This window comes from Desmodus rotundus, chromosome 5 (genome assembly GCF_022682495.2).
Source record: "Desmodus rotundus isolate HL8 chromosome 5, HLdesRot8A.1, whole genome shotgun sequence".
In the NCBI taxonomy this organism is placed as follows: Eukaryota; Metazoa; Chordata; class Mammalia; order Chiroptera; family Phyllostomidae; genus Desmodus; species Desmodus rotundus.
In genome coordinates, this window is record NC_071391.1 from 58,581,424 (window position 1) to 58,608,577 (window position 27,154).

Genomic DNA, 27,154 nt, shown 5'->3' on the forward strand with positions numbered 1-27,154 from the left:
GACATATGTTAGTTTCAGATGCACACCATAGTGATTAGACATTTGTATAACTTATGAATCGATCATCTAGATAAGTCTAGTGTCCGTCTGACACTATACATCGTTATTACAATAGTATTGTCTATAGTCTCTCCGCTGTACTCTACCTTCCAGTGACTGTTTTTATAACTAGCAGTTTGTACACACTAATTCCTGCACCTTTTCGCCCGTCCCCCTATTTCCACCCCATCTGGCAGCCATCAGTTTGTTCTCAGCATCTATGAGTTTATTATATTCATTTACTTTGTTTGTTAGATTTGACATGTAAATGAAAACATATAGTATTTGTCCTTCTCTGTCTCAATTCACTTAGCATAATACCCTGTAGGTCTATCCATGTTGTTGCAAATTGCAAGATTTCATTCCTTTTTTATGGTTGAGTAATATTTCATTATATATATATACACCCCATCTTTAACCATTTGTCTACTGATGGACACTTTGCTTGCTTTCATATCTTGGCTATTGTAAATAATGCTGCAATAAACATAAGGGTGCATATACTTTATAAATTAGTGTTTTGGATTTCTTCAGATAAATACCTAGAAGTGGAATTGCTGAGTCATGTGGTAGTTCTGCGTTTGATATTTGAGGAACCCCCATAGTCTTTTCCACAGTAGCTACACCAGTTTGCAGTTCTGATGCATGCATTGCATCAACAACAGATGCATGAGGGTTCCCTTTTCTCCACATCCTCTCCAACACTTGTTGTTTGTTGATAATAGCCATTCTGACAGGTGTGAGGTTATATCTCATTGTGGTTTTAATTTGCATTTCTCTGATAATTAGTGATGTTGACCATCTTTTTATATATTTATTGACCATCTATATGTCCTCTGGAGAAATTCAGATCCTCTGCTCATTTTTAAATCACATTGGTTATTTATTAATTTTTTTTGATGTTAAGTTGTATGAATACCTTATATGTTTTGGATATTAACCTCTTGTGGGGTGTATCATTGGTGAATATATTCTTCCATTCATTAGGTTGTCCTTTCATTTTGTTGATGATTTTCTTCCTTGTACAAAAACTTATTAGTTTGATGTAGTCTCATTTGTTTATTTTTCTTTTGTTTCCCTTGCTTGAGGAGACGTATCCAAAAAAATACTAAGATCAATGTCAAAGAGTTTACTGCCTATGTGTTCTTCTGGGAGATTCATGGTTTGGGATCTTCAGTTGAAGTCTTTAATCCATTTTGAGTTTATTCTTGTATACAATGTAAGAAAGTGATCCAGTTTCTTTTTGTTTTTTGCATATTTCTGTTTAGTAATCCCAACACCATTTATTGAAAATATTGTCTTTACTCATTCTATATTCTTGCTTCTTTTGCCATAGATTAATTGACTGTATAAACATGGGTTTATTCGGGGTTCTCTATTGTGTCTCATTGATCCGCATGTCTGTGTTTGTGCTGGTTTTGATCACTGTAGCCTTTTAGTAGAGTTTGATTTCAGGTAGCAACCTCCAAGTTTGTTCTTTCTCAAGATTGCTTTGACTTTTGGGCTTTTGTGATTCTATATAAATTTTAGGAAAATTTGTTTTACTCTTATAAAAAATGCTATTGGTATTTTGATAGGGGTTGAATTGAATCTGAAGATTGCTTTATGTACTGATGGGCATTTTAACAATATTAATTTTTCCTATCCATGGACGTGGCATATACTTCTATTTATTTGTATCTTCTTCAGTTTCTTTCTTCAGTATCTTAGAGTTTTCTGAGTACAGGCCTTTTACCTCCTTGGTTAAATTTATTTTTTTTTAAGATATTATTTATATTTGGAGAGAGGAGAAGGGAGAGAGAAAGAGAGGGAGAGAAACATCATTGTGTGGTTGCCTCTCTTGCGCCCCCTCCTGGGGACATGGCCCCAAACCCAGGCATGTGCCCTGACTGGGAATCACACTGGCGACCCTTTGCTTCACAGTCCAGTGCACACTCCACTGAGCCACACCAGCCAGGGCCTCCTTGGTTAAATTTATTCCTAGGTGTTTTTAATGCAATTTTAAATGGGATTAATTTTATAATTTCTCCTTATGAATGCTCATTACTAGAGTATAAAAGTATGACCAAGTTCTGTATATTAAATTTGCATATTACTATTTGCTACTTTCCTGAATTTGTTTATTCTATTAATTTTTTGGTGGATTTTTAGGGTTCGTCATGTTTCTTATTCTTTTGCCTTTATATGTTGTCGACTTTCTCTAGTGTCATATTTGTATTCCTTTCTCTCTATTTCTTGTAGGTTTTTGGTGTGTGGTTACCCTGTGCTTCGGGTATAGCGCGCTGTTTATAGCAGCCTACTTTAAGTTGGCGACACTAAAGTTCGAACACATTCTAAAACTACTACAATTTTTACTCACCCCTTCCATGTTTGTGTTTTTGTCATTGTTTTTTACTTACCGTGTGTGTTTGTATCCCTTTATTGTAGTAATTGCACATCTACTTTTTACTTTTACCTTTTAACCTTTGTACTAGCTTTGTAGTTAGTTGATCCGCTGCTTTCACTTTTGCCTTTGAGAGAATTTTCATTCTTATATTTTCTCACTCATATTTTTGACCTTTTATTTTCTACTTAGAGAACTCCCTTTAAAATGTCTTGTACTGCTGTTTTAGTGGTGATGAACTCCATTAGCTTTTTCTTGTCTGGGAAGCTCTATATCTCTCCTTTGATTGTAAACGATAGCCTTGCTGAGTATAGTAATCTCGGTTGTAGGTCCTTGATTTTCATCACTGAATATTTTGTGCCAGTCTCTTCTGGCCTACAGAGTTTCTGTTGAAAAATTAGTTTACAGTCCTATAGGAGCTATCGTAGACATAACCGATTGCTTTTGTCTCGCTACTTTTATGATTCTCTCTTTATATTTCACCTTTGGCATTTTAATTATGATGTGCCTTGGTGTGGGCCTCTGGGTTCATCATGCTTGTGACTCTCTGTGCTTTGTGGACTTGTGCGCCCATTTCCATTGCTAGATTGAGGAAGATTTCAGGCATTATTTCTTCTAAAAGTGTTTCAGTTCCTTGCTCTCTTCTCCTTCTGGTGCCACTATGATGTGAATGTTGATACACTTGATGTTGTCCCAGTGCTCCCTTAAACTACCCTAACTTTATTTTTAGTTCTTTTTTCTTGTTTCTGATGGGGTGTTTTCTTCAGGTTTGTCTTCCAGATTGCAGATTTGATCATCTACTTCATCTAATCTGATCTTGATTGTCTCTAATATATTCTTCAATTCATTGTATTTGTTATTTCTGACTTATTCTTTTTTATGTTTCCTATCTTTTTGTGGATGTTCTCACTGAGTTCATTTATTTTTCCTCTAAGTTCCTTGAACATCCTTACAACCAGTGTTTTGAGCTTTGCATCTGGCAAATCAATTGCCTCCATTTTGTTTAGTTCTTTTTCTAAAGTTTTCTCCTGCTCTTCATTTGGGACATGTTTCTTTGTCTCCACATTTTGACTGACTCTTTGTGTTTGTTTCTACGTATTAGGTAAATTTTCTACGCCTCCCAGTCTTGGCAGAGTGGCCTTCTGTGTAGTAGGTGTTCTGTGAGGCTTGGTAGTGCCATCTCTCTGTTCAGTTCAGCCAGGTGCTTCAGATGTGTCTCGTGTGTGTTGTGTGTGCCCTTCTGTTGTAGTTGAGCTTTCATTGCTATTGGGATGTCAGTGGGTAGGATTGTCTCTCAGGCTGATTTGCTGTGAGGGCTGCCTGTGACTATAGAAGACTCCCCTCCCCCCCAACACCCACAGCCCACAGAGTAGCAGTTGCTTTAGTGGGCTCTGGTGACAGCAGACTCTGCCCTTTGAGTGTGTTGTTTGTGGAGCTGGTTGGGTGCTGCTGTGGTGTAATTTGAAGCTGGCCACCAGGTTTGTTGATTCTGGAAGCCCTTGGGAGGGGCCCTGATACAGGCCAAGGTCAGCTAGTTGAAACTTGCAGTGGAAGGTAATGAAGACCTAAAGACTGATATATCTTTCCCTTTTTTTGCGTTCCCTCCACTCCTCAATACCAGCCCTTGAAACTTAAGTGCTTGGAAAAAGGTGGTATTAACAAAATCAGAATACATGCAAAGAAATTGGTTTGGAGGGAACAAACTGAGTCCACTGTGTGATTAAGAATATCTTTGGTTGTGGAAATTCTATGCTAACAATAACTAAGTCATAATACACAGCAGTAATTTCTTCATATTATAGTTTTCATTAAAAGACTATGAAACTTTTTAGAAAATAACTTTTTGTTGTTGCATTGGATATAAATAATTTTGTGTTAAATTGAAATTTGGTAACAGCCAAAAGTTGGTTTTCCTAAAGAGAAAACTTTGTCTTTGTTCCTGCCTCTCTTCTTAGACTCCCAGCATCCTTGCAAAAACTCAAAATGCATCAGATATTTTTGTGTCTCTTATTCAAATCCTTATATAATAAAGGGTTGATTTGGTCTATTTGCACTTAAGTTGTTCTCCGTGTTATAGAATATTATCCTGGAAAATGCTGGTTATTAATTCCAGATAGAGTCAAAGACAGAGCCATGGTGGAAGAAGAGCCGCTGTGGGGGTCTGAATGTATTCTCAGCCTTCCTCATCGTAGTTTAAACATCTGAGTATATATAGCTTGGTCATTAAGGACCCATGCCTTAGAGCCAGGTGGTTCTGGGTTGAAATAAATATTGATGCTGTTGGCTGCAGACATGATGCTTTTTGCTGCTAACTCTCATGGAAATCATGGCGCCTACTTCATAGTGTTGCTATGAGGATTTAATGATTTTAATATTTGTAAAAGGCTCAGTGCTCTTCCTGTCATGTAGTAAATGCTCAGAAAGTGCTAGTTGTTACTGTATTTATTCATTCAATGCGTATTAACTAAATATTTACTATATGCCAGGTAATATGTTGTGCACCAGGATATAATAGCAAAGAAGATAGGCTTAGTCTCAAAGACCTTACGGTTTGGTGGGATGTAGACTACTGCAAAGTGCTTCAGAACTGGGCTTCATTGGGCTCTTAGAACACAAAGGAAGGATTGTTAACTCACTCCAACTTGGAGTAGGAGCAGCCTCTTCAAGGAAGTGATTTCTAATCCAAGATGGTCAGTCCTGGCCAAAATACCAGCAGTCTTATGAAATGTGTGGGAGATACTATTGCATCTGTTCTAGTCTAGTTCGTCTTGCTCCTGAAGATCAGCAGGACAGATCTTAAACTCCCTACGCGCACCCACAGTTACGAACCCAATTCTGGTGGACGAACAGTTGCAAAGGATGCACAGCTGCCCCGTGGCAACACACAGCCTCACCGCATGCCCCTTACAATCTGATAAGCCAGATTTTTTTGCCAAGTCTGTCTGAACGGGATGGATTGCACTTGTTTATTTCTGTCTTTTCTGAGTGTTTAAATTTTCTTATTCAATTTGTCATAGGTCCCATGTTCCAGAATTATAGTGTAGTATTATTGATCCCATTTTATCTATATTTTATGATATTTTCTGAAAATTCATCAGGTAGAAACTGTTTCCTTAGTAAAGCTTGGTTATTCTTTAAAAGAGCAATGGCTCTTAAAAATGAAGGCGCAAACGGCACAAATGAAAACTTCACTAAAGGAGGCTGATTGAGTGATATCTAAAGGTGGTAACATTGTTTTTGCATCATCTTTAGAAAAATATTGTCCAGTTTTAATGAACAGGAATGTTGTCTTCTCTTGGGTGTTAGGTTTTTCCAAAAATAAATCAGTAGATAGGAATAACATGGAATTTAAGATTTTCTCATGGAATAATGTGAGGATACATGGAATTTTAATCATTTTCTCACTCTCGTATTTTAGTTTCCTGTTTCCTCATGTGGATATAGATGGCTTCATACCGCACTGCAGCTGTTTAAAGTGACATTAGATATAAGTTTAGACTGAAAAATGAGACACACATTCAATTGTAACTATTAGGTTTTAAAGAAAAATGAATTTTTGTCATAAACTAATAGATCCGAGTTAATAGTTCATCTGCTTCTTTGTTTGAAAACTTTAAGTGTCTAATACCTTTAAAAAGGAGTGACTTAAGGTAAAAGGGTTACAAAAGTACTATGCTATTTTTTACTTGGTTAATTTCATTTTAAAATACCTGCACTGTCAAACAAGTGACTATTAACATTTTTGAGTGTTCAGATTTCAAAAGCCTATTTTTTTACATGGTGATTAGATTTTATATAAATTGTGAAAAAATATTATTTCAAATGATAAGGGACTTTCCAAAGTTTATTAATATAAAAACAAAATCAGTTTATTTTCTCACTGGTTTTTTTAAAGGAGAAGAATGCCTCACAGTGTGCTTTCTTCTTCAGGTTCATTGTAGGGAAGGAAGAAATCCCCACACATTCTTACTCACCAGAGACGGCACATGCAAAAGTGGAACAAAAGACCAGAAGACAGGAGGAAAAGTCAAGAGGGATGAACGTAATTGCCCTAGTCAGGAGGCTTGTGGATTCAGTGTGAGTCCTTTATCTGGATATTTTAGCACACTTCATCTTTCTTTATATATTTGTACCATGCCAAGGTATTCTTGTTTTTTTTTTTTTAGGTGACAATAATTTTTTTTTACCAGAAATTGTGCAGAATTTTATAAAAGGCACACGATGGCAAGTGAATATTGTTTATTATTTCTTCCAGGACTGTAGACCATACTATGCCTTTAAAATAGGTTTATATGAAATTGAAATACTTTTCTCTTGCAAACCAGGCGGACTCGCAGGAGGCTAGACTGGGGAACTTTAAGAACAATTAATACATGCTAATCCAATGTGTCAAGTGTGGAAAGGAGAAAGAAAAGGCCTGAGAGATTCAAGAAGATGCAGGAATAATAAGGAGCAAACTTGAAGTAAAGGATATTTTGCAAGAGTGGACATTTTTAGGACTTTGGAAATAAAATAAACATTTCTTTATGATACAAAGAAGTCTATATTTCATATAAATAAGCCTTCATTTGTATTTCAAGTGTAGATTTTTAAGAAAATAAATTTAGTGGTTTAAAATTAAGTCAACCAATTAAAATAATTTTGGTGGCAATGTTTTGGAGAATATGACATAGTAGACAGTATAGAAAGTTAGGGGATCAGTTATGAGACTCTGAAACCCTTTAAGAAATCAGAAGACCTATGTTTGACTCTCATTCTGCCCCCGCTGGCTTTGTGGCTTTGATTTAACCACGTGTATTCCAAAGCCCTCAGCGGTTACCTAGGGTTAATAATCTCTGTCAAGGAGTACTGTGTGCATTAAATGAAGTAACATATGACTTGCCTCACATACATGAGCAAGAGTAAGTGCTCAGATTTTTTACGGGATTTAAAGACTTTCTCTTCATTTCAGCGTACACTGCACACAGAAGCTAAGAGGAAAGAAAGGAATAATAGATGGTAGGAATAATTTTGATAGTGACCTTATTAAGCAAGTTCAAAATAGTTAGGAGTTACTTCAGTGGAAAGAAGGGAAGGGGATTCCTCTTATGGGCATGGTGTCAACAAGAATCACAGGGCAATGCAGAGAATGTGTTCTGTGGGTGAATGGTGCCCTGGTATCAGAACTGATCGGGTCTTGGCAGAACTTGTCCACCGGTATCAAAGCAGTCGCAGGATAACACAGAAGCAAAGCAGGGAATACAGGAGGAGAAGGGCAGTTCAGGACTTAGGAAGCCGTTTTAATAAAAGCGTAAGGAAAGGGTAAATGATAGTATAGTTGATACCAGAATTTAACTTCACCAGCAAAGAGAGTTTAATAATTCGTGTAGTTCTGGTAGTAATAGCTGAGAAATGTCTTTGAAGAGGACACTTAGGTATATGAAGAGTGATGGTTCACATAAGGCAGTTCTTCTCTGATTCACGTCTTTCATCACTCAACAGCCTCACGTGGCCAGATCTGTTACATCATTCTAACGGTACAGGGCTCTGTTCGATGTGAACTACTGCCGTCACCCTTGAGTAGAAAAGGCTGCCTGTGTACTCCAGCCACAGTGGAGAATTGGATTTCGGAAGAGGTCTTGCTAATCAATTTGCAAATGGAATTAGAGAGATGTGGAGCCGGAATATCACTCTATGAGTAATTGTTATAAGTAGGAAAGAATTAATATGTTCCAACCATGAAGCTAATTAATGAACTACAGTGTGAAGGAGTTACAAAGACTACTCTTCAAAGACAAAGGGGACAGCTAAACCCATGTTAGATGTTTTAGTTACTTTTTTATGCCTGTAGCAAATAAATGGTGCTGGAGTCAACATGCCAAATCATTACAGTGAGTGTGTCTTGAACGGTAGTCCTCCCAGCAGAAATGTTTATTAAACACTAGAGGACTAAGTGCTTTACAGTGAAATCACAAATAACCTACTTTTGAATTCCCCCACGATTTATATCTATCTTTATTTTAAAAACAGAATTTTGAATCCTAATACTGTATCATGTTTCTTTTCCAGATGTTTTCTCTCAAATATAATTAAGTATAAATTCCTGTAACCTGAACACATTCTCACTATGATTTTTGCTCAAGTACTGACTTCATGGGTGATTTATGAGCATTATACTCTACAATAAGTGATTTAAAGCTTCTAAAAGATTTGGCAGAGTAAAGAGAGATGTATACATATTTCTAATATTTAGTCACAGGTATTTACCAATATGGCTTTTCTGTTCCACATTCAAATGTTTTGACTACAGTCATGTAGTTTATACAATGTATCAAATGGTGGGCAGCAAAGAAAAACTCTATTTTATTTTTGCTTCTGTATGTCCTAAGAAACCAAAAGATGTACACATTTAGAAACAAGTAGGTAATGTTTTCTGCTTTTTGGTTAGAGACGTTTGAGCAAATCGGCACACATGCCCACATTTTCATTATAATTGGGTGTTCGCTTTAATTGCAGATGTAAGCACGGACCAAGGCATAGATGTTGCAAACACTATGAAGATAATTGCATTTCTTATTGCATTAAAGTAAGTATATAAAAGTATCTTCTGTATTAACCACGGGGGATATGTATAGAAAGAACTTATTTATTAAAACATAATTTCAAAGGAAAAGAAAAAGTTGACAATAATTGCTATCATTCTTTGACTTGAGGAATAAGAAATTTGTGAGATGTAGATAACAATTTAGTTTAATATTCACTTACTGGATCTTTATTAAATAATTTTAAATCTTGCTTACTTAAAAATTAGCGTGAAACTTAAAAAGTAGAAGAGTGGGTGAAGCAACAACAACAAAAAAGACAGAGAAAGGAGGTCACTAAATTTTGCACTTTGCAAGGTGTCCTCATTAGAGTACGTGCTAGAACGAGGCGCCTGGACTGCGCTGTGTGCTGTCGGACCAGCAGTCACCCGCACACACGCTGCACAATCGGGTATGGTAGCGTTTGGGTTTGGACTTGAAAGGCTGTTACCTTTTTTAAGGCATGGAGAATAGCTGGAGCACGTACACAGTGCTCTATATTAAGAGAGTTAGCTATGCCCACTGGCATAAATTCCTCACTCCCTAATATATTAGTGTACTGGCATGTCTGTCCCTACCCATCTCCACCCCATGCCTGCCGTCTTCCACCCCCTTTACTTCCAGCTCTGGGAAGGAAGTTATTTTCATTGCAGTTAGTCTGGCACAGATGGCACCACCTGCTATGGGTTCTTTTTGGATGGTACTGTAACGATTCTGATGATTTAAAAAGTCTATGTTCTTTCTTACAATGTCTGATCCCTCCTCAGTTGATGGTAAGAGCAGAGTTGTACAATACCCCAAAAGACAGCCTCTGGACCATCTCTCGAGGAAAGAGGGACTGGAGCACGTTAGTGTTTCCGAGCGTGAGTGCCTGTGGCCTAGTGCTGATGGCGTGTGCCTAAGCCAACACTTTACCCTTGGGGTCCCCAAAGATATGACTAGGGGTAAAAGCAGTAGGGTATTTTTTCAGTTGTGCAATGGTTTCTGATGACACTCCTTCCAAATCTGATTTCCTGCCCCACTTTTAAAATGGCAAAAAAGAAGAAAAGCATCATTGCTGGCAGCCTCAGAGTCCGCCAGTCTGATGGTTCCCGGAGAGCTGTTCCCTCCAACTGGACATAATCCTGCTTCAGGCGGGGGGCTAAGAGAAGTGTCTGATTAAGTCAGAAGTACTTGAGATATTTTGAGAAGATGGGATATGACATTTAAAAAAAAATTATATGAGAAAGCTCATGAGAATTACTAAGCAATGAAAAAAGGGTGGTCTTTCTTTCAGGTGTGTACCACTGCTGTAAACTTGGTAATTTGTGTATAAGTTGGAGTATAAATTTGGAGATGTGTGGGTAAGGAATTTACACCACAAATATAGTCAAATATTTTGACAGTGTACCTCATTATTCCATGGACTCAGTCACAGCCCATGGTAAATCATATCCCTGAGTAAATAACCATATGAATTACATTCCTCTCAGCTCACTGTATTCCATTTACACTAACTTTTTATTACTTCCTCATATCTGCCAATCTCATTTTTGGCTTTGTGCCTTCTGTCCAAGCTCCCTGAAATGTTTTTCTCATGTTAGCTCCTTCGCTTTTGTGTCTGTTGGAATGTCACATGCTCGGTAGTTTCTCTTACCACTCAATGAAGTTGCCCTGTTCTTTCTCTCCTAGTGCCCTATTTCCTTTAGCACACTTGTGGTAACTGTAATTATTTTTGTTTATGTGCTTACTTATTTCCTCTTCCTCTAATGAGCATGAACGCCTCAGTGAAGGCAAGAACTTTGTATCTTCCTTGCTACTCTTCCCCAGCATCTAAGGGTAATGCTTGGCACACAATAGGCATCCAGTGGGTATTCCCTGATTACATAAAACGGTGACTGAGTGGAGGAATGAATGGCCTCTTAAAAACCACATGAAAACACTGAACATGAGTATGATCCTCAAATCTTTAGGTTAATATTATATGATTGTCAATGGAAAGATTTAAGCATGAACACTTCATGCATTAAACTGAGACACATAGTTTCAGTTAAGCAAATGCATAGTAATTTGTACTAATGATTGGACGATTTAATTTTTTTTTCATTAGTTATTAAATAGTTTCAGGTAGATTAATGAGTATTTCTTCATAGTAATTTAGTCTTTTTTCTTTAAAAAAAAAACAACAGTGCTGCTACCTGGAAGATAAAAACCTGACCTTTGGACCTTAGCGGGCAAGCCCCACTCCGAGTGTAGACGTTCGGCCATTCCAGCAGGGGTGCCAGGGGAACCGGTGGGGGGGGCAGTGGCGCAATGTATCACGTGCACATCACGTGCACGATGAATCACGTGTACAATGCTGCTCTTTTTGATAGCGTTTGTGGTATGTTTATTGGCATTCTTCAGTCTCTCAGTATGAACTGACGGCGAAACCTCATTTTCCTAAACACTGAGATGAAACTGACCAACACTAGTCACCCGCTCTCTGTTCCGTTTTGCACTGTACACATAGTTGCGGGCAATACGGAGAAATGTTGGAAGCAAACATGGATTTGTCGCCGGTTCGCTTTTTCAAGTTTTGTTGAGTGAACCTTAAAGCTGCCATTCCCTAGAGATGTTTTAGCCTGACACATTTGAGCCAGAAATAAAAACCTAGATATAGTTATTTCTTTTCCTGGGAAAGTCTTTCAACCTGATCATTTAAAATGTTGATACCAAAGGTCTAAACAATAATGAAATTATCTTTCTACCAAAAGAGTCTCTACTCATATTGATGAGTAAGAGGAGTTTCCAAAGGATTAGGTTTTGTTAACTGTATTTGTGTTAATTTCAGTGCTTTTGTTTCTAAAATTCAGATGTAGTTTAGGAATTAACAAATCCTGGTTATTGTCAACAAAATGCCAAGCAGTGGAAGTTAGGTGCATAGACACGCCTGGCCAGTGCTTGTGAAGCTTTTTAAGTTTTTGTAAATCAAAGAAACTGTGTTTACTGCCGGATTCCCCCTTGTTTTTAAGGTAATTATTTTAAAATTGAGGTTTTAAGATTTAATTCTGAAAGTGGCTGGTATATGTACTTGTGTTAATTTTTTTAATCCTGTTTTGATTCTGAGACAGTAAAATTCAACTATCAAACTTCAAAATTTGGTTGTAAATCAGGATCTCCCCCCAATTCTCTCTAGGGTTTCATCAGAATGTTCAGCGTGGGCTACTTGATCCAGTGCTGCCTCCGAATCCCCTCTGCGTTCAGGCATCTGTTCACAAAGCCGTCCCGGCTACTTTCCCTCTTCTACAATAAAGAAAATTTTCAGCTCGGAGCTTTTCTGGGCTCTTTTGTTAGTATATACAAGGTACGGCTTTCAGAAGAGGGAAGAAAAATGGGAAATAAATAACATGGCTGATGTTAGAATGTGATTTAGCCTTCACTCATCTATCATTTTTTTTAATGCTTCTTTCTGTAGTATTGATATCATATATAATGTATTGGGAATTAAGGCTGGGTAAATTTCCTCTTTTAAATGTTATTTAATATGCTTGAAAGTACATACACACTTGCATTTATACATAATTTTAAAGATTTTTAGACTCATTTTATTTTTTCAATAACATATACACTGAGAAAATATAAACTTTCACATTTCTAACATCAAAAGTAATATTACTATACTTGGTCTATTTATTTTTGTTAATCATATTTAGTGCCTGGTTTTAATTTAAACATATTTCAAGCCCTCCTAGCTGATGATAACACTTGATAGAATAGTGTAATTTTCTGTTGTAGGTTATATATAAGCAGTGACTTATTTTCCCTCTTCACTCACTATTCATATGATGCCTTCTCAGATAACCAGAGTGAACATTCTTCCACCCCCCTCTGCATGTTTCTGTAAACGTACCCATACGTATATAAGCACATACCAAACACATACTTAGATATCATTCACCACACAGTACTTTGCAACTTTAAATAACGGCCTTTTGTTTAATGGGAATTACTAATATGTAAATAATATTACCGACACATTAAACATCTGAAATTTAGATTCTAAATTTAAATATAGATCCTGCCCTGGCTAGTGTGGCTCACTGGATTAAATGCCAACCAGCGAACCAAAGGGTGGCCGGTTGGATTCCCAGTCAGGGCACATGCCTGGGTTGCAGGCCAGGTTCCCAGTAGGGGGCACGTGAGAGGCAACCACACACTGATATTTCTCTCCCTCCCTTCCCATCTCTAAAAATAAAATAAATAAAATTTTACAAAAGTGAATGAATGAATGAATGAATGAAGATGGATTCTAAGTGAATGTGTTAACTAAGGTTGACCTGTCTGCATATACACATAGATGCACATTAAACTCGAAATTAATGCTGGAAAAATTGAGCTCTGGCATTATTTTGGTTAAGATGGTTAGGTATCATTTTATGTACATTTACTTACCAAAGGTAGTGATTCACATTCTTTGTCATTTCTAATTTTATAGTGTTTGTATTATTCTTAACATAAACTCTTACGTGTTTACATGTAGACTGTCTCCAACATCTTGCTCAGGTTGGTTATTTTCTACCATCTAGCATATCTCAGAGCCTGTTTTTATTTTGTTTGTTTTTATTTCTCTTACTATTTCTTTGCCTAAGTAATTCAAAGTAATGGTATTACACTAAGGAAAATACAGCTGGGTCAGAAAAATCTCTTAAAGAAATATTCCTATAGTGTATTCCAAAGCTGTAAGTAATTTTTAAAAAAATTATCAATGCCTTTAGCATCTTTATAAGAATGTAATCAAGAGAAGGACAAATAAACCTTGTTTATTCTGTGTCTTCTTGGAGAACCGACCCTTTTTTCATTTCCTAATGTTCCTCTTTCCTGGTAATAGTCTGTTTTGAAGTCTACTATATCTGATGCTAATACAGCTACTCCAACTCTCTTTTGATTATATTCGACAGTACATTTTTTTCTGTCCTTTCATTTGAATTTTTCTGGGTCTTTGGTTTAAAGGTTGGTGTCTTTCAGACTGCATATAGTGGGTTCTTTTTTTAAAATACAATTTGATAATCTGTATCTTTTAATTGGTTTGTTTAGACTGTTTATTTATTTGTTATGGCTGAATTTAAATTTACCTTCCTGCTAGTTGTTTTGAATTTATTCCATTTTTTATTCTGTTCCTCTTTCTCTTTTTCTTCTTCTAATGGATTTTGAAAACTGTATTTTAATTTTTCAGATTAAGTTTTTTGTATTTTGTAGCCCGTCTTCACCGTAGTGTTATTATTTATACCTCTTTTTAAAATGTAGTGATTGCCTTGCACTTATAACAAATGTTTTTAATATTGTACCACTTCATTGTAGAGTAAGACTCTTACAACACTGTAGTTTTGATTTCTCCTCTCCATTTTTCATGCTATCCATTTATCTTTTTATAAGTAATAAACCCCACAATATAATGTTACTGTTTTTATTTTGGATCAGGAGTCAGAAAACTGTTTCTGTAAAGGGCCAGATAGTACATATTTTAAACTTTGTGGACTATATGGCCTCTGTCACCACCCCTCAACTGTCTGTGGTGTGACAGCAGCCACAGACAACAGACAGTGCCTAAGTGAATGAACATGGTGGTATTCTAGTAAAACTTTATCACACTGTAATTAGAATTCCATATAATTTTTACCTGTCACAATTTCTGTTTATTTCTGTCCATCTAGAAGTGTAAAAAATGTCCTTAGCTCATGAGCCCTGTAAAAACAGATGGCGAGGCAGATTTGGCTAGTGGGCCGTAGTTTTCTGACCACTGCCTTAGGCAGTTAATTCAGTGTTATAGCAGTGAAACATAAGAAAAACATGTCGTCTTAATTTTTACCATTTCCAGAGCTTTTCATTTCTTTCTATGGATCTAATTTTTTATCTGGTATCATATTCCTTCTGCACGCAGAACTACCTTTAACATTCCTGGTAGTGCAGGTTTGCAGGAATTTTCTCAGCTTTTGTCTGTCTGAGAGAGTCTGTCTTTCACCTTCAAACTGAAAAACATTATCTCTGGGTGTAGAATTCTGGCCTGACAGATTTGTAGTTTATCCAGCTTCTTCTCCTTGTTAGAGTGGAAGGGATACTTTTTCCCAGCGTTCTACTTGTAGGCGAAAGTAGGATCTGCAGATTCAGTTTGAAGAATCATTACAATAAAAATATTATGTATAATTTCTTAATAGAGCCTATCCAACCAGTAACGTTATAACAAGTTATCGTTTATAATTATCCCAATCGTGTATTCAGTTAGATTTGGAGAAGATCACCAATTTGCCTCCAAGGTCAGAATAGCGACTCACTCATTACAGATGTTACATGCATTTTTTCTAGAATGAAACAGCTGAAGTCGTTGTATTTTCTTCTCGATGCAGGGTACCAGTTGCTTCCTGCGCTGGGTCAGAAACCTGGATGATGAACTGCATGCTATCATAGCCGGTAAAGCAATGATTTAAAAAGGATTATTATCGCATCAATCAGTGGTAGAAGCAAATCAGAAATAGTTTCCAAATTCATCTGATTTCTTTTGTATCTTCTTTTCTCTGCAATCGAATCCCTATTGAGGCACTAGTCCACACATTTTATACTTGTGAAGTTTAACATATCAAGGTCCTCTTGCCATCTGGCATTTTCAGTTGGCAATAGAATCACTTGGATATCTGCCCTCCTACAGGCCAGAAAGCCTAAGGAATGTGTCCCCCCAAAAATGAAGTTTTAAAATATTGTAGAGGTGACTGTGGTACTATTTTAAGTACAATTAGATTTCTTAAAATATTCTCTTTTCACCAGTGGTAAGTGGAATATATTTTAATAATTTTTATTATATTTTTAAGAATGTAAATAATTTTATAAAAACTAAATAAATTTTTCTACAGTTGCATATATGGACTAAAGTTGAATAGATAATTTTTCAGATATTTACTGGTAACTTTCCTACTAGTAGAATTCCAGGCCTCCTCCCACCTTGGTTTTCCATTTATAGAACGAAGACAGTAATAGGGAAAGAAGTGTAATGATAGCACTAAAAATAATTTGAGCTGTTAGGAGAATAGATGAATAATTATTTTCACTTAAAATTAGAAATGATACCAATAGTCTTTAAAAATTATTTTTGAAAATCATTATGTTTAGCAAAACCAGCACTGTTTTTAAAGTTAAATTTAGAATATGAAATTTCTTATGTGTATCATCAGAACTGTTTGTTCCTAACTCTGAAGGTCAGTTTTCTTAATTTAAAAATGTGCGATAATAAGAACTCACCCATTTCAATGTCAGCAAGTATATTACTACCCCTGATTTTGCTGTAACAAAAGGCAGTGCTATAAATCAGTTCTTTCTTATTTAAGCGAATTGACATTTCCAAATGACTTAATAACAAAGGAAATACTTCCAGGTCTGATGAGTTTTGCCTTATCTGTTTCAGGATTTTTGGCAGGAGTATCAATGATGTTTTATAAAAGCACAACAATTTCCATGTATTTAGCTTCCAAATTGGTGGAGGTAAGCAAACATTTTTATCCATGTACAGTTCCAAAGGGTTTATAGCTTTTAAGCTGCTTTAGCAACAAATACATATCCTAATTGAAAAAGCAAATTCTAATCTTATAAAAATACTTACAAAGTTTTACAAAAATAGTTCCCCTATTTTGTCGTCTTTCTTTGTGTTATTTTTAAATAGACACAGATACAGAAACATGACACAATTAACCCTCACACACCCATTACACAGCTTCAACGGTTACAGCATCTGGCCAGTCTCACTTCATCTATACTGCCTCAGCTGCTCAAGTGCTGATGTATTTTAAAGCAAATCCCAGACATAGTGTAACCTCATCCATGAGCAACTCAGGGTAAAGACCCCTTAAAGAATAAGGCTAATGGATACAGACTCCTTAAAAATAAATCAACAGTACTAACCAAAATATACCACGTGCAATTATCATACATTAAGAAAAACCTAGTAATTCTTTAATGTTATCACATACCCAGTTAGAACGCACACACGCACTGATTGTCTCACAAAAGTCTTTTTGCCGTGCCTTTGTTGTAGTCAGGATCCATAGTCTTTTAGTGTGTGATATTATAGTTACCCAGCCCTTCTTTTTACCCTCGCCAGTTATTTGTTGAAGATCTATGTAATTAGCTCTATGGAATTTTCCACATTCTGGGTTTTGCTGATGGCACTCTCCCTGGTAGTGTTAACATGTTTCTGTAACTCTGTAAATTCCTATAAACTATTAGATTTGGAGGCTTAAGCAAATTAAGTTTCAATTATTTTGAGGGGGAGGAGTGTTGTGTTGCAGAAATACTTCATAGTTTGCTATGTGTGAATTCCTATTGCATCACTTTAAGAGGCACAAAAATGTCTGGTTTTTTCTTTTTGTGGTGCTAAGGTTGATCAGTGGACTCAGTGCCGATAGACCCGACATAAAGTTCCACATTAGCCTTTTTTTTTTAGATTTTATTTATTTATTTTTAGAGAGGGGACGGGAGGGAGAAAGAAAGGAAGAGAAACATCAATGTGTGGTTGCCTCTCACACGCCCCCTGTTGGGGACCTGGCCTGCAATCCAGGCATGTGCCCTGACTAAGAATCGAACTGGCGACCCTCTGGTTCGCAAACTGACACTCAATCCACTGAGCCACACCAGCCGGGGCAGGTTTCCATTAGTCTTTTTCCTAATTATTTTATCAGCCATTTATGATCATTACCAGAAATTATTTCATTGAGGGTTAATATGACAATGGTCATAATCTAATATTAAGGTTTTTTGCACTTTATTAGTGGGAATTTTTCTGAAAAGCACTTTCCCTTTTCAACTGTTTGGTTATACTAAAATAGTCTGTTTGCCAAGTCATAGTAAAATGCTTGATTACCTCCCTTTATTTACCAGCGTTCAGAATAAGTTAGTCCCTAGCGTCCAGCAAAGTTGACCTATGGGTTTTATTTTCAAGTGTCGTATGAAGTCATGATCTTAACATACTTGCTTTGTTTCAAGCAGTTGTAGTCATTGTGCTAAATGCCCCGTCTTTGGCTGTGAGAACCTCTTAAAGTTGATTTCTGTTTCTTTTTCACATAACACCAGTATCTTTGAGAGCTTTTTTGCTTTGTGTTAAAACAAGAAGATATTCCAGGTTCATCTGGGACATTTTCCACCCCCGATGCAGAATCAATCATCCTTTTCTCCACAGCTTCTAGCTTCTTTTGGTAGAAAATGGCATTTAAAGACTTGTGTTGGGTGCTAGAGGTTTTTTTGCTGCCAGGCTAGTCATTGTTTCTGGGCCCTTCCAGTGATCAGTCAGAGCTAGAGATTTTTGTTCTCTCGTTCTTTTTAGAGAAAGAGAAAATAATCAAGTGCATATTGGTATTTCCAATTCAAAGTAAGATTATACATTTTATTTGACTCATTTGATTTTTAAAAATTTTATCTTACTGAAAATTTGTGTCCCTTTTAGAGACATTTAGAGAATTGCACATTTGCCTTGTCCCACTGTGTGTGTGAGAGAGAGGGAGGGGGGCGGGAAATTTTTTTCTCAGTGCAGTCACTGCAATTGGAAGCCATTGGAGTGTTTTAAGAATGGAAATGATGTGATTTGATTCACATTTTAAGAAGAACGTTCTGGCTACTTCATAGAGAATGTATTAGAGGCCAGATTGGAAGCTGGGAACACAGTCTCAGGCTAGAGGTGGTGGCTTGTGTCAGGACAGGTGCAGAAAAAATGAGAAGTACACAGATTTAGCATGTTTAGGAAGAAGACTTGCTAATGGAGAGGAAAAGTGGAATGAGAGAAAGAAAAATAACCCCTAGGTAGCAAAAATATGTTTTTGACACTAAGAGAATCCATTATTGAGATCTAGTTTATAAAAGGTGTGTTTTACAGCTGCTTCCCTAAATGGCTAGAGGTTATTTAAAATTTTTTTTATCCTTACCCAAGGGCATTTTTTCCATTGCTTTTCTTGAGATCGAGAGAGAGACAGAGAGAGAGAGAGAGAGGGGAGAGAAACATAGATGTGAAGGAGAAACATCGGTTGGTTGCCTTCTTGTAAGCCCCCCCGCCGGCTGGTGATCAGACTTCACACCTGAGTACATGCCCTGACCAAGAACCTAATTCACGAGCTTCTGGTCTATGGGACAACACGCCAGCCGACTGAGCCACACCAGCCAGGGCTAAATGGTGAGAGCTTTTAAAGCCTAGAGTTTAAAACAATGGTATTGCTCTGTTTTCTTGAATCAATAGGCCATATCTGATCTTGCCAAAGGAACATATATAAAATATGCTTATGAGAACATTTTTAAATACAGGAAATCAACAGTTTAAACTTACCATGGCCTTTGTGGGATTAATTACTATGTTATAAAAGGCAATCATTTCCCCATGATTGAAGTTAATTTTATATTAAAATGCTGTATTGCTATATAATGAATATAAAATAAAAATCAGCTGTACAGGGAACTTTGTTCTTTGAAAAAAGTATTTCCCAGATATATTTATTGGGTATCTATTACGTTCCCATTGCTGTGCTAGGTGCTGGTAAGCATATAGAAATGTAGAATATAGTTCCCTCCCTTCATCAGTATAGAAGGTAGTTATGGTTTATTATAGGAAACAATTAGTAACACATTTATTCCATACATCAAAAGATGCCTATTTCATACAGTGTTCCTATTATGCCGTTCTAACGTGCTTGAATTGCATTTTCACCACCGTGAGCGTGCTGCAGTGTGTCTGTACCTTGTCATGTACAGTCGTATCACTTTCCAAGTGACGGCCAATCTTTGCCTTGTTTCCTAAGCAGATCGTAATTCTTTGCACATACCTTACAGATTGAAGTTAATTGTACATTAAAATGCTATATTATCATATAATGAATATTAATTAAAAGTCAGCTGTACAGACCATCTTTTTCATGGAAAAAATTATTTTATGCTCTTTATGAACCACTTCTTGAATCTCCCATCACCCTATTGTAATACCATGCTCCAGAAAACCAATTTCTGTGAATTACGTTCTGTCCATATAAACGAGGTGGCTGTTCCCCATATGCATTGTGTGCTTGCACCCTGCTTGTTGTCCCTGCTTTTTCTCTCTTATCTAGTTGTTGATCCTATGCCTCTTAGAAGGCCACGCTATTAGAAGTGTGGTCAGTAGGCTAGTGCCAGTCCATGAACTGTTAACAGTTGATGACAAAGATAGGTAGAGATATTGAGAGTAAGCTTTTGGAAATTTTATAGCAATTTGACAGAGTAATTTGTCTTTTGACTATAACAGTGAAAATCAATCAGTTTAATTTTGTGTTTTTTAAATTTATCTTTCTAGTAATCCATTTGTATTATATTATAAAAGTAGCAAGTCATGACAACTGGACATTTTAAAAAGTGATTTTTGTTTGTTTGTTTGTTTTCACTGCAGATGGTTTGAGAAGCACTACTGAAACGTAGTCATTTCTGAAATTTCCCTGGTCCTAGACAGAGCAGTTGCTCTGTCCTCTGGGGAGCCAAAATATATTTATTAAATATAAGTTGATATATACATATACAGACACACATGTAATGAGGCTATTTTATATATATATGGTTATCATATACCCTCATCAGAGTGCATTAATTATTTATGTTGTGCACTAACCATTTTTACTCATTTTCAGATCCCTAGCTCCTAGCATAGTACTCAGCATACGGTTGAATTAACATTATTAAGTATGGAATGCATGAGTGAACAGGTGTAACAGGGAGTGGAGGACCTGAGCATTGTGGAGAAAGCACTGAAGAATAAATGACACAAAGGAGGTGGAAATAAAGTGCTGTTGAATCTTACGGACAAGTATTGTTACTGGGATCGGGGTCCAGGGTGAGGGAAGGAGCGAAAGGGAGGGGCTGGCACATAAGGCTGTTGTGGAAGATGCGACCTGGGATTTGAGCTCTGAAAGGGATTGTTACGGTTTTGAAGAGTTAGAAAAAAATAGTGGTAGATAGGGAGCGTACTGCTCAGCTGCATTGTAATGCTATTTAAAGTTGTTTTCTTTATACGTCTTGCATTATGCTTGATTTGCAGACACTGTATTTCAAAGGCATTGAAGCAGGAAAGGTTCCCTATTTTCCCCATGCAGATACTATCATCTATTCCATCTCTACAGCAATCTGCTTCCACGCAGTAAGTATAGCTTTTAGAAATGAGAAATAGAATTATTTGTTTCTAATGTACATTGAACCAATGAGGGGAAATAAAGACCTGGGGACATTTTTACTTATTACATTTCATGCGTTTTTATTTTTTATTTTTAGCAAGATAGTTTGCAAGTTTCAAATCATTAAAAATTTTATCTTAATGGGCCAATTCATGTTTTATGAGCACAACAATTTTTAGGTTTAAATAGAGTGCAATTTTTATAGGTAAACTATTACTTTAGTCTGTTGGCTGGAATGGCCCAATACAATTACACTTCTTTTAGAAAAAAGGTACCATAAGCATAAATAAGAATAATTGCATTTCCCCAATATTACTCAGGCAGTGAGGAGAGCTGTAAAATTCTCACTTAATAGAAGCATTGTTCAAGCTTCTTTAAATTCTGTAATCATCATTATTGATGCTAATGGCATTAGGGCTGTTGCAAAGTTTTGGGGACAGCTTTTATTTGCACTTCCTCACAGTAATGCTGCCAGCTGTCTAATGGGTATTCAGTAAATGCTTCCTGATAATGACTTAATTAACTCAATTATTATTTCATAGGCAGTATTCTTATTGAAGGCACATTTAGAAAGACTTAATGTTATCAAGTTAAACATAAATACATGTTTTTGTTATTATTGTCATCACTGTTGTTTCTAAAATACAGCAAGCAATAAAAATAGAGATAAAACTACTCTGTTGCCTGAGACTGCTGGTAATCTTTGCTGTTCACTAAAAGAAATCTAAAATTGAATACTCTAACCTTAGGCTGTCATGGAAGTTCAGACTTTGCGGCCATCGTACTGGAAGTTCCTTTTAAGGCTCACCAAGGGCAAGTAAGTGACTGAGATGTTCTAACAATCAGAGAAAAAAAGCAAGATTTTTTTTTCCATAAGAAAGGTTTTGAATCTGTTTGTCTCCGTAGGGGAATATTCTTTTCTTGGTAAAGTCAGATGTCTGGATATAAATCAAGTATGACCAATTTAAGACTAACACGGGGCATTCTTCTAATGAACATTATGTTGACTATTTTTCCCTATATTATTTTAGATATTTTAAGTGTTCTAGATTCATATCATGTTGATTTGCAAACAGCTACTTAGTTGCTACATAACATAATTGGGTCTCACTTTTAAAATCTTTGATCTCATGTTTTTGATTAAAAATATTAAACAGATTCATAAGAAATCATGCCTAAACAATGAACTGATTTACATTTTGGAAAGATACTTGTATTCTTTTGCCTGATATTGTAAGCATACTTTCCTTTGTCTTTATTATCATATTCTTTATTGTTGTTAGCATTTTTGATGTTCATCTAATTCTTCGGGAGGCAGCTTGATCTACTAGAAAGACCGTGGGCTTTGGAGTAGGACAGACCTGGGTGTGACTTCAGCTCTGACACCGTCAGCTGTGTCACTGGTGGGCGGGTTGTTACCCTCATGAACCTCAGTATTTTCTCTCTACCATGAAACAATAGTACATACTTTGTACGGTTACAGAGAAATTGAGATGTGTATAGTAGCACTTAGCACTTAATAAATACTCAGTGAAGTATAGCTATATTAATATTGCTGTTATTAATAATAATAGTAGCGGTGTGTAGTGCTTACTGTGTCCCAGATATGGTTTTAGGATACACACGTATGTACACATACACACACATATAAAATCTGTATCCATACGTATGCGTTTAATCCTTAAAATAACCACGAGATAGGCACTGTTAATGTACCAGTTTTACACGCAAGGCAAGACAGCGGCGATGCACAGAGAAGTTAAATAGCTTTCCGGCGTCACCCAGCTGGAAAGTGATGGGCCTGGGACACAAGCCAGGCAGTCTGGCTTTGGGATTCTTCCTAGCCACGACACCGTGTATTCTTTTTATTTTTATTATTATTTTTTAATCATTTATTTCCTTGACATTTAGTTTTTCACATTAATGAGTTTAACCAGTTGGAAGGAGGTTCACTTTGGAAAGGAACAAAAAAGGCTCTTAGAATAAATAACGCTGCTGGCTAATGACTCCCAGCTGATGTCACTCTGCTGCCTTCTCCAGAGAGGAGACGCTTATGGTTGGGCACAGAGACACGGAGGGTCTGCCCTGCACATTAGCTGAATATGTGTCTCTTAGGTTAGGTGATGGATAAAATGAGGGTGTGAACTCTGTTTTGTCTATTAGAAATTTGAAAACGTCTTTGTTGTTTGCCCTTTAATTATTAAATTTTTGCACATTTCGGTGTGTTTTCTGTTGGTCGTGAGACATTAAAATCACTTAATGAGAGAAATTATATTGACTACCTTTGCCTCATTGGTAAATGTTAGCTCGTTTGTTGTTTCTTAGTTTCTTGTTGAGTTCATCCACCAGAAAAATTGCCAGGAACATATTTTTCTATTTGACGTTATCTGTTAGGGTCTGGGATAATGACGGGAACCGCTGGGGTTTCCGGCCTGGGGATTAGATTAGTGTCTCTAAGAAAATGCGGGCAGTGATCTGCAGGAGGAGGGTCAGGGTGACTTTTGAATCTGCCAGTGAGGCTTTGCCATGTCTGCCTTTTCTGTCTTTCCATCTCACGGAAGATAAGCCAACCAGAGTGCGTCATCTCGTGTTATAAACTTCATTAAGTACTTGTTTACTGTGTCCTCTGTTTTGCAGATTTGCCGTCATGAACCGAAAAGTCCTTGATGTTTTTGGTACGGGTGCATCTAAACACTTTCAGGATTTCATCCCTAGGTTGGACCCGAGATACACGACTGTGCCACCAGAGCTGCCCATCGAGTTTTCCTGAAGATGACTGTAATTTATTAATGTGTCTTAATGTTCCATTATTTTATTCTGAAGAGTTAATTATGTTGAACACAAAGAAGGGGTACCGAGCTTGAACTTCAGTGTTATTTCAATGAGAGATGCTCATTTTGTTTGCTTTTCTTACCAATCAGAAATACAGAAGCTTGTTAGTAAGATGTTGCTTAATAATTAAGCTCCCTCTGTAGCCAGAATCTGATTCTAGATCACTGTAGTTGTTGACATGATGATATACTATTGATTAAATTATGTCCACAAGCAATATTAAATAATCTATGTAAAAAATAAGATATACTTAAAGTTTCTTTAAACAATGTTTTTAGTTCATTCCAGTATAATTTTGGTTAAAGCTAAGAATATTTCTCCACTTTACGATACAGAGGCTCACGGGTACATGGGTTCGCTCTGTATTTAACTTTTGAATTGGTAATTTTAGGAGTGAAATGTTATGGGTATGAATTAACTCTTCACAGACAGTACTGCTTTAGTGTGGAGAGAGTTAAGTGGCCATTCTCACTTCAGGGATTCGGAGACGGGTCTCTCACTGTTCGGAGGGACGCCGGGTATCCGTGCTCTTCTTCCTCGGACACCCTCGTCTCTCTCCGCGGTCGGCTGCTGCTGTGCAGCCCAGCAAACCTATGTACTGACGGCGGGTCGGGTGCAAATGGGAACTGACATAGCTGATAAAGTTGAAATGTATGTTTTAATCTTTTGCAGAAACATTACACTTGAACATTTAAACCTCCTGTAGTTTTATTATGTTTGTTTGCTTTTACAAGGACTAAATTTTTTATGGCTAGGTGTGTATGCCATTCATTGTTGACTTAGAAGGGATCAGCATTCTATGGAGCAAAAGTAGTTTTAACAGGTTTGTCAGTTTTGTTTCCTCTCGACTCTTGCACCTACACAGTGGATGTTTTACAACTAAAAAGGATGTAAAAATCCTGTAGTTGGATAAAAGTTTGTATACAAACCTTTTTTAGTGATGTGTACAAGCAGCATCACTAATTGCATTCATTCTCTAGCCTCTTTTCAAAAAGCCATTGTCACCACTTTCACTCCTGTTAGAATAAAGAAGTGACAAAATGTACTCCCTGCGGATTATGGGTTAGTTCAGGACACCTGTGACTGAGATATGGTCACTCTTGAGAGTTGTTCAGGGAAAACGTATACTTTTCTAGGTTAATCAAAGGCTCAAGTGGTTGTGATGTCTCCAGTTAATGTTACATCTAGGGGTGATGGTATATTTTTAAATATAATTTTGTTGCTGAAAAGTTTTAGGCCATTGTAAATTAATTATGCCGTGGAACTTGTGTTGCAAAAGAAGTACAACCCAGACGTTAAAAATGCTTAGCCCTGCACATTTGCCTTCGTCAAGCCTTGGACACTTCTGTTTACATGTCATCCTCTCCCAGGTTGTTACGGCAAACTGAAACCCATCAAAAAGACTCTGGTACCATGGGAACAGGGAGAGCCACTTGAATTTGTTCAAAATTTTGCATTGTGATTAAATTTTTAGAATTGACTTGTCTATTAGGCACTACTATTAAAGGATCATTTTGACTTCAAGACTTCAAAACCAATTAATAAATTAAGTTTTCAGTTTTTATTCACTGGAATCAAAATGATGGTTAGCACTGTGCTTCCTTTTAAAACTGGAGTGTGGCAGCAGGGAAGGCGGCCCCGCGCCGGGGCCTTGCTGTCCTGATGTAGACGTTTTGCGTGTAGGGTCTTCCTGGCAGGTTAAAAGAAAAAACACTTCAATTCATAAAATATTGTTTTCATTGACATTAAAAGGTTATGATATCAAAGACAAACCATACTAAAATTTGATGAGATTGGTAAAATTGTTCTAGTCAAAAGGTGCATTTCTGTGATTCACTTTTTTATTTTTATGTTTACAAACTACAGTCATTGTTTATTTTATATAAAGTATAAATACCCACCTCATGAAGCAGGATTCAGTAATGAATGGACAGCTTGAATGACCAGTGAACGACTTTGCACTGGCGAAGAGAGACGCAGTTCGATCGCGTGGGGACGGACTGCAAAGGGCAGCTGTTGGAGCGAACACAGAGTTTCGCGTTCCTGAAGACAATGCCAATGAGCATCCGTCTACCTCTAGCTGATCAGGTTTTGACTGACTCCTTGGCATCATAAATAAAGTCAAGTAGATGTCTCCATTCCAAAACATGTTTTTAGTCCATTCATGCGCTGAAGAAATTCTGACTGTGGTAAGTTTCCACCAGAACTGATTGTATTAAACACTAATAGGCCCCCTGGTATTTCTTACAGCGTTAGTAGAACTATGGTTGTTTCGTTGCCATCTCCTGTATTGATAGAATCCTAACATTCGTACCAACCAAGTAGAGACTAAAGTTACAAGATAACAAATTGTCTCAAATCTTTTGGATTCTTGCCAGTTAGTTTTTTATCAGAGTTTAAATTTGTTTTATTGCTCATTTCTGAAATAAAACCTTTGCTTCAGTTATCTTAAATCCCATGGTTACTTCTATAACTTTGTCCATGATCTCTAAATATTGTCACTCAGTTGACACTTAGTGTATTTTTTGCGTCAATTAGTTGTTATTAGTCAGTTAATTTAAAATTTTATCTTTTTATTCTTTGCTCTCAAATACTATAATTTACTTTTTCCTAGGATGAACATGTCTTTCATGATGAAACCCAAATTGGTCAATTGTCACACAGTATTTTTTGCTGAGCTTGAGTGTTCGTCCTTGTGGATTTTGTCCAGGCTAACATTTGATTTAGTTGTTGATGCTGGCAGCACTGCCTCTGCTTACATTTTACCACATCCCCGACTTTCTAAGTCCTCTGCCGGTGCGCAAAGAAACCTGACTTCCTTTCCCTTCCGGGAGCTTCGTCCACTTGCTTCTGTCACGTCCTCCTTACGGCGGGGCCCTCCGGGCAGGGCCAGAGGGCACGTGCTGGGAGCAGTGTCCCCTGTTCTCACTGCCTCTGGATCTGAGAAGCCACCAAGTTCCTAGTCCCTGAGCTCTCCTTGTGGTTTATTTTTTATTTGTGTGAGTAGAAAGTACTTTGACAGAGCAATGAAGGCATCCTTACACGGGTGGTGTTTTTACTCCACAAAGGCAAAAGGATTCATTTGAGTTATGACTTTGCTCAGATAAATGATAAACTTTATCTCCCCTAACACCTTGGTCTGGTGCTGATTATCTCCTCATACTCAT

The 27,154-nt window shown here is 36.9% G+C and overlaps 1 protein-coding gene across 3 annotated transcripts in view; it reads left to right on the top strand.

The window, feature by feature from the left end:
* Positions 1-26,568, top strand: part of TMEM135 (transmembrane protein 135) — a 237,586-nt gene extending 211,018 nt beyond the window's left edge. Inside the window, exons 5-12 of one of the 3 annotated variants that reach the window (XM_045181806.3) lie at positions 6,353-6,499; positions 8,918-8,987; positions 12,140-12,307; positions 15,345-15,408; positions 16,394-16,470; positions 21,023-21,121; positions 21,905-21,972; positions 23,793-26,568. In XM_045181806.3, the coding sequence (XP_045037741.1) occupies positions 6,353-6,499; positions 8,918-8,987; positions 12,140-12,307; positions 15,345-15,408; positions 16,394-16,470; positions 21,023-21,121; positions 21,905-21,972; positions 23,793-23,925 (826 nt within the window). In that variant the 3' untranslated portion in view covers positions 23,926-26,568. The remainder of the gene's footprint in view (positions 1-6,352; positions 6,500-8,917; positions 8,988-12,139; positions 12,308-15,344; positions 15,409-16,393; positions 16,471-21,022; positions 21,122-21,904; positions 21,973-23,792) is intronic. The other 2 variants (XM_071221474.1, XM_024572837.4) reach the window with 2 other exon arrangements.
* Positions 26,569-27,154: the final 586 nt, after the last annotated feature.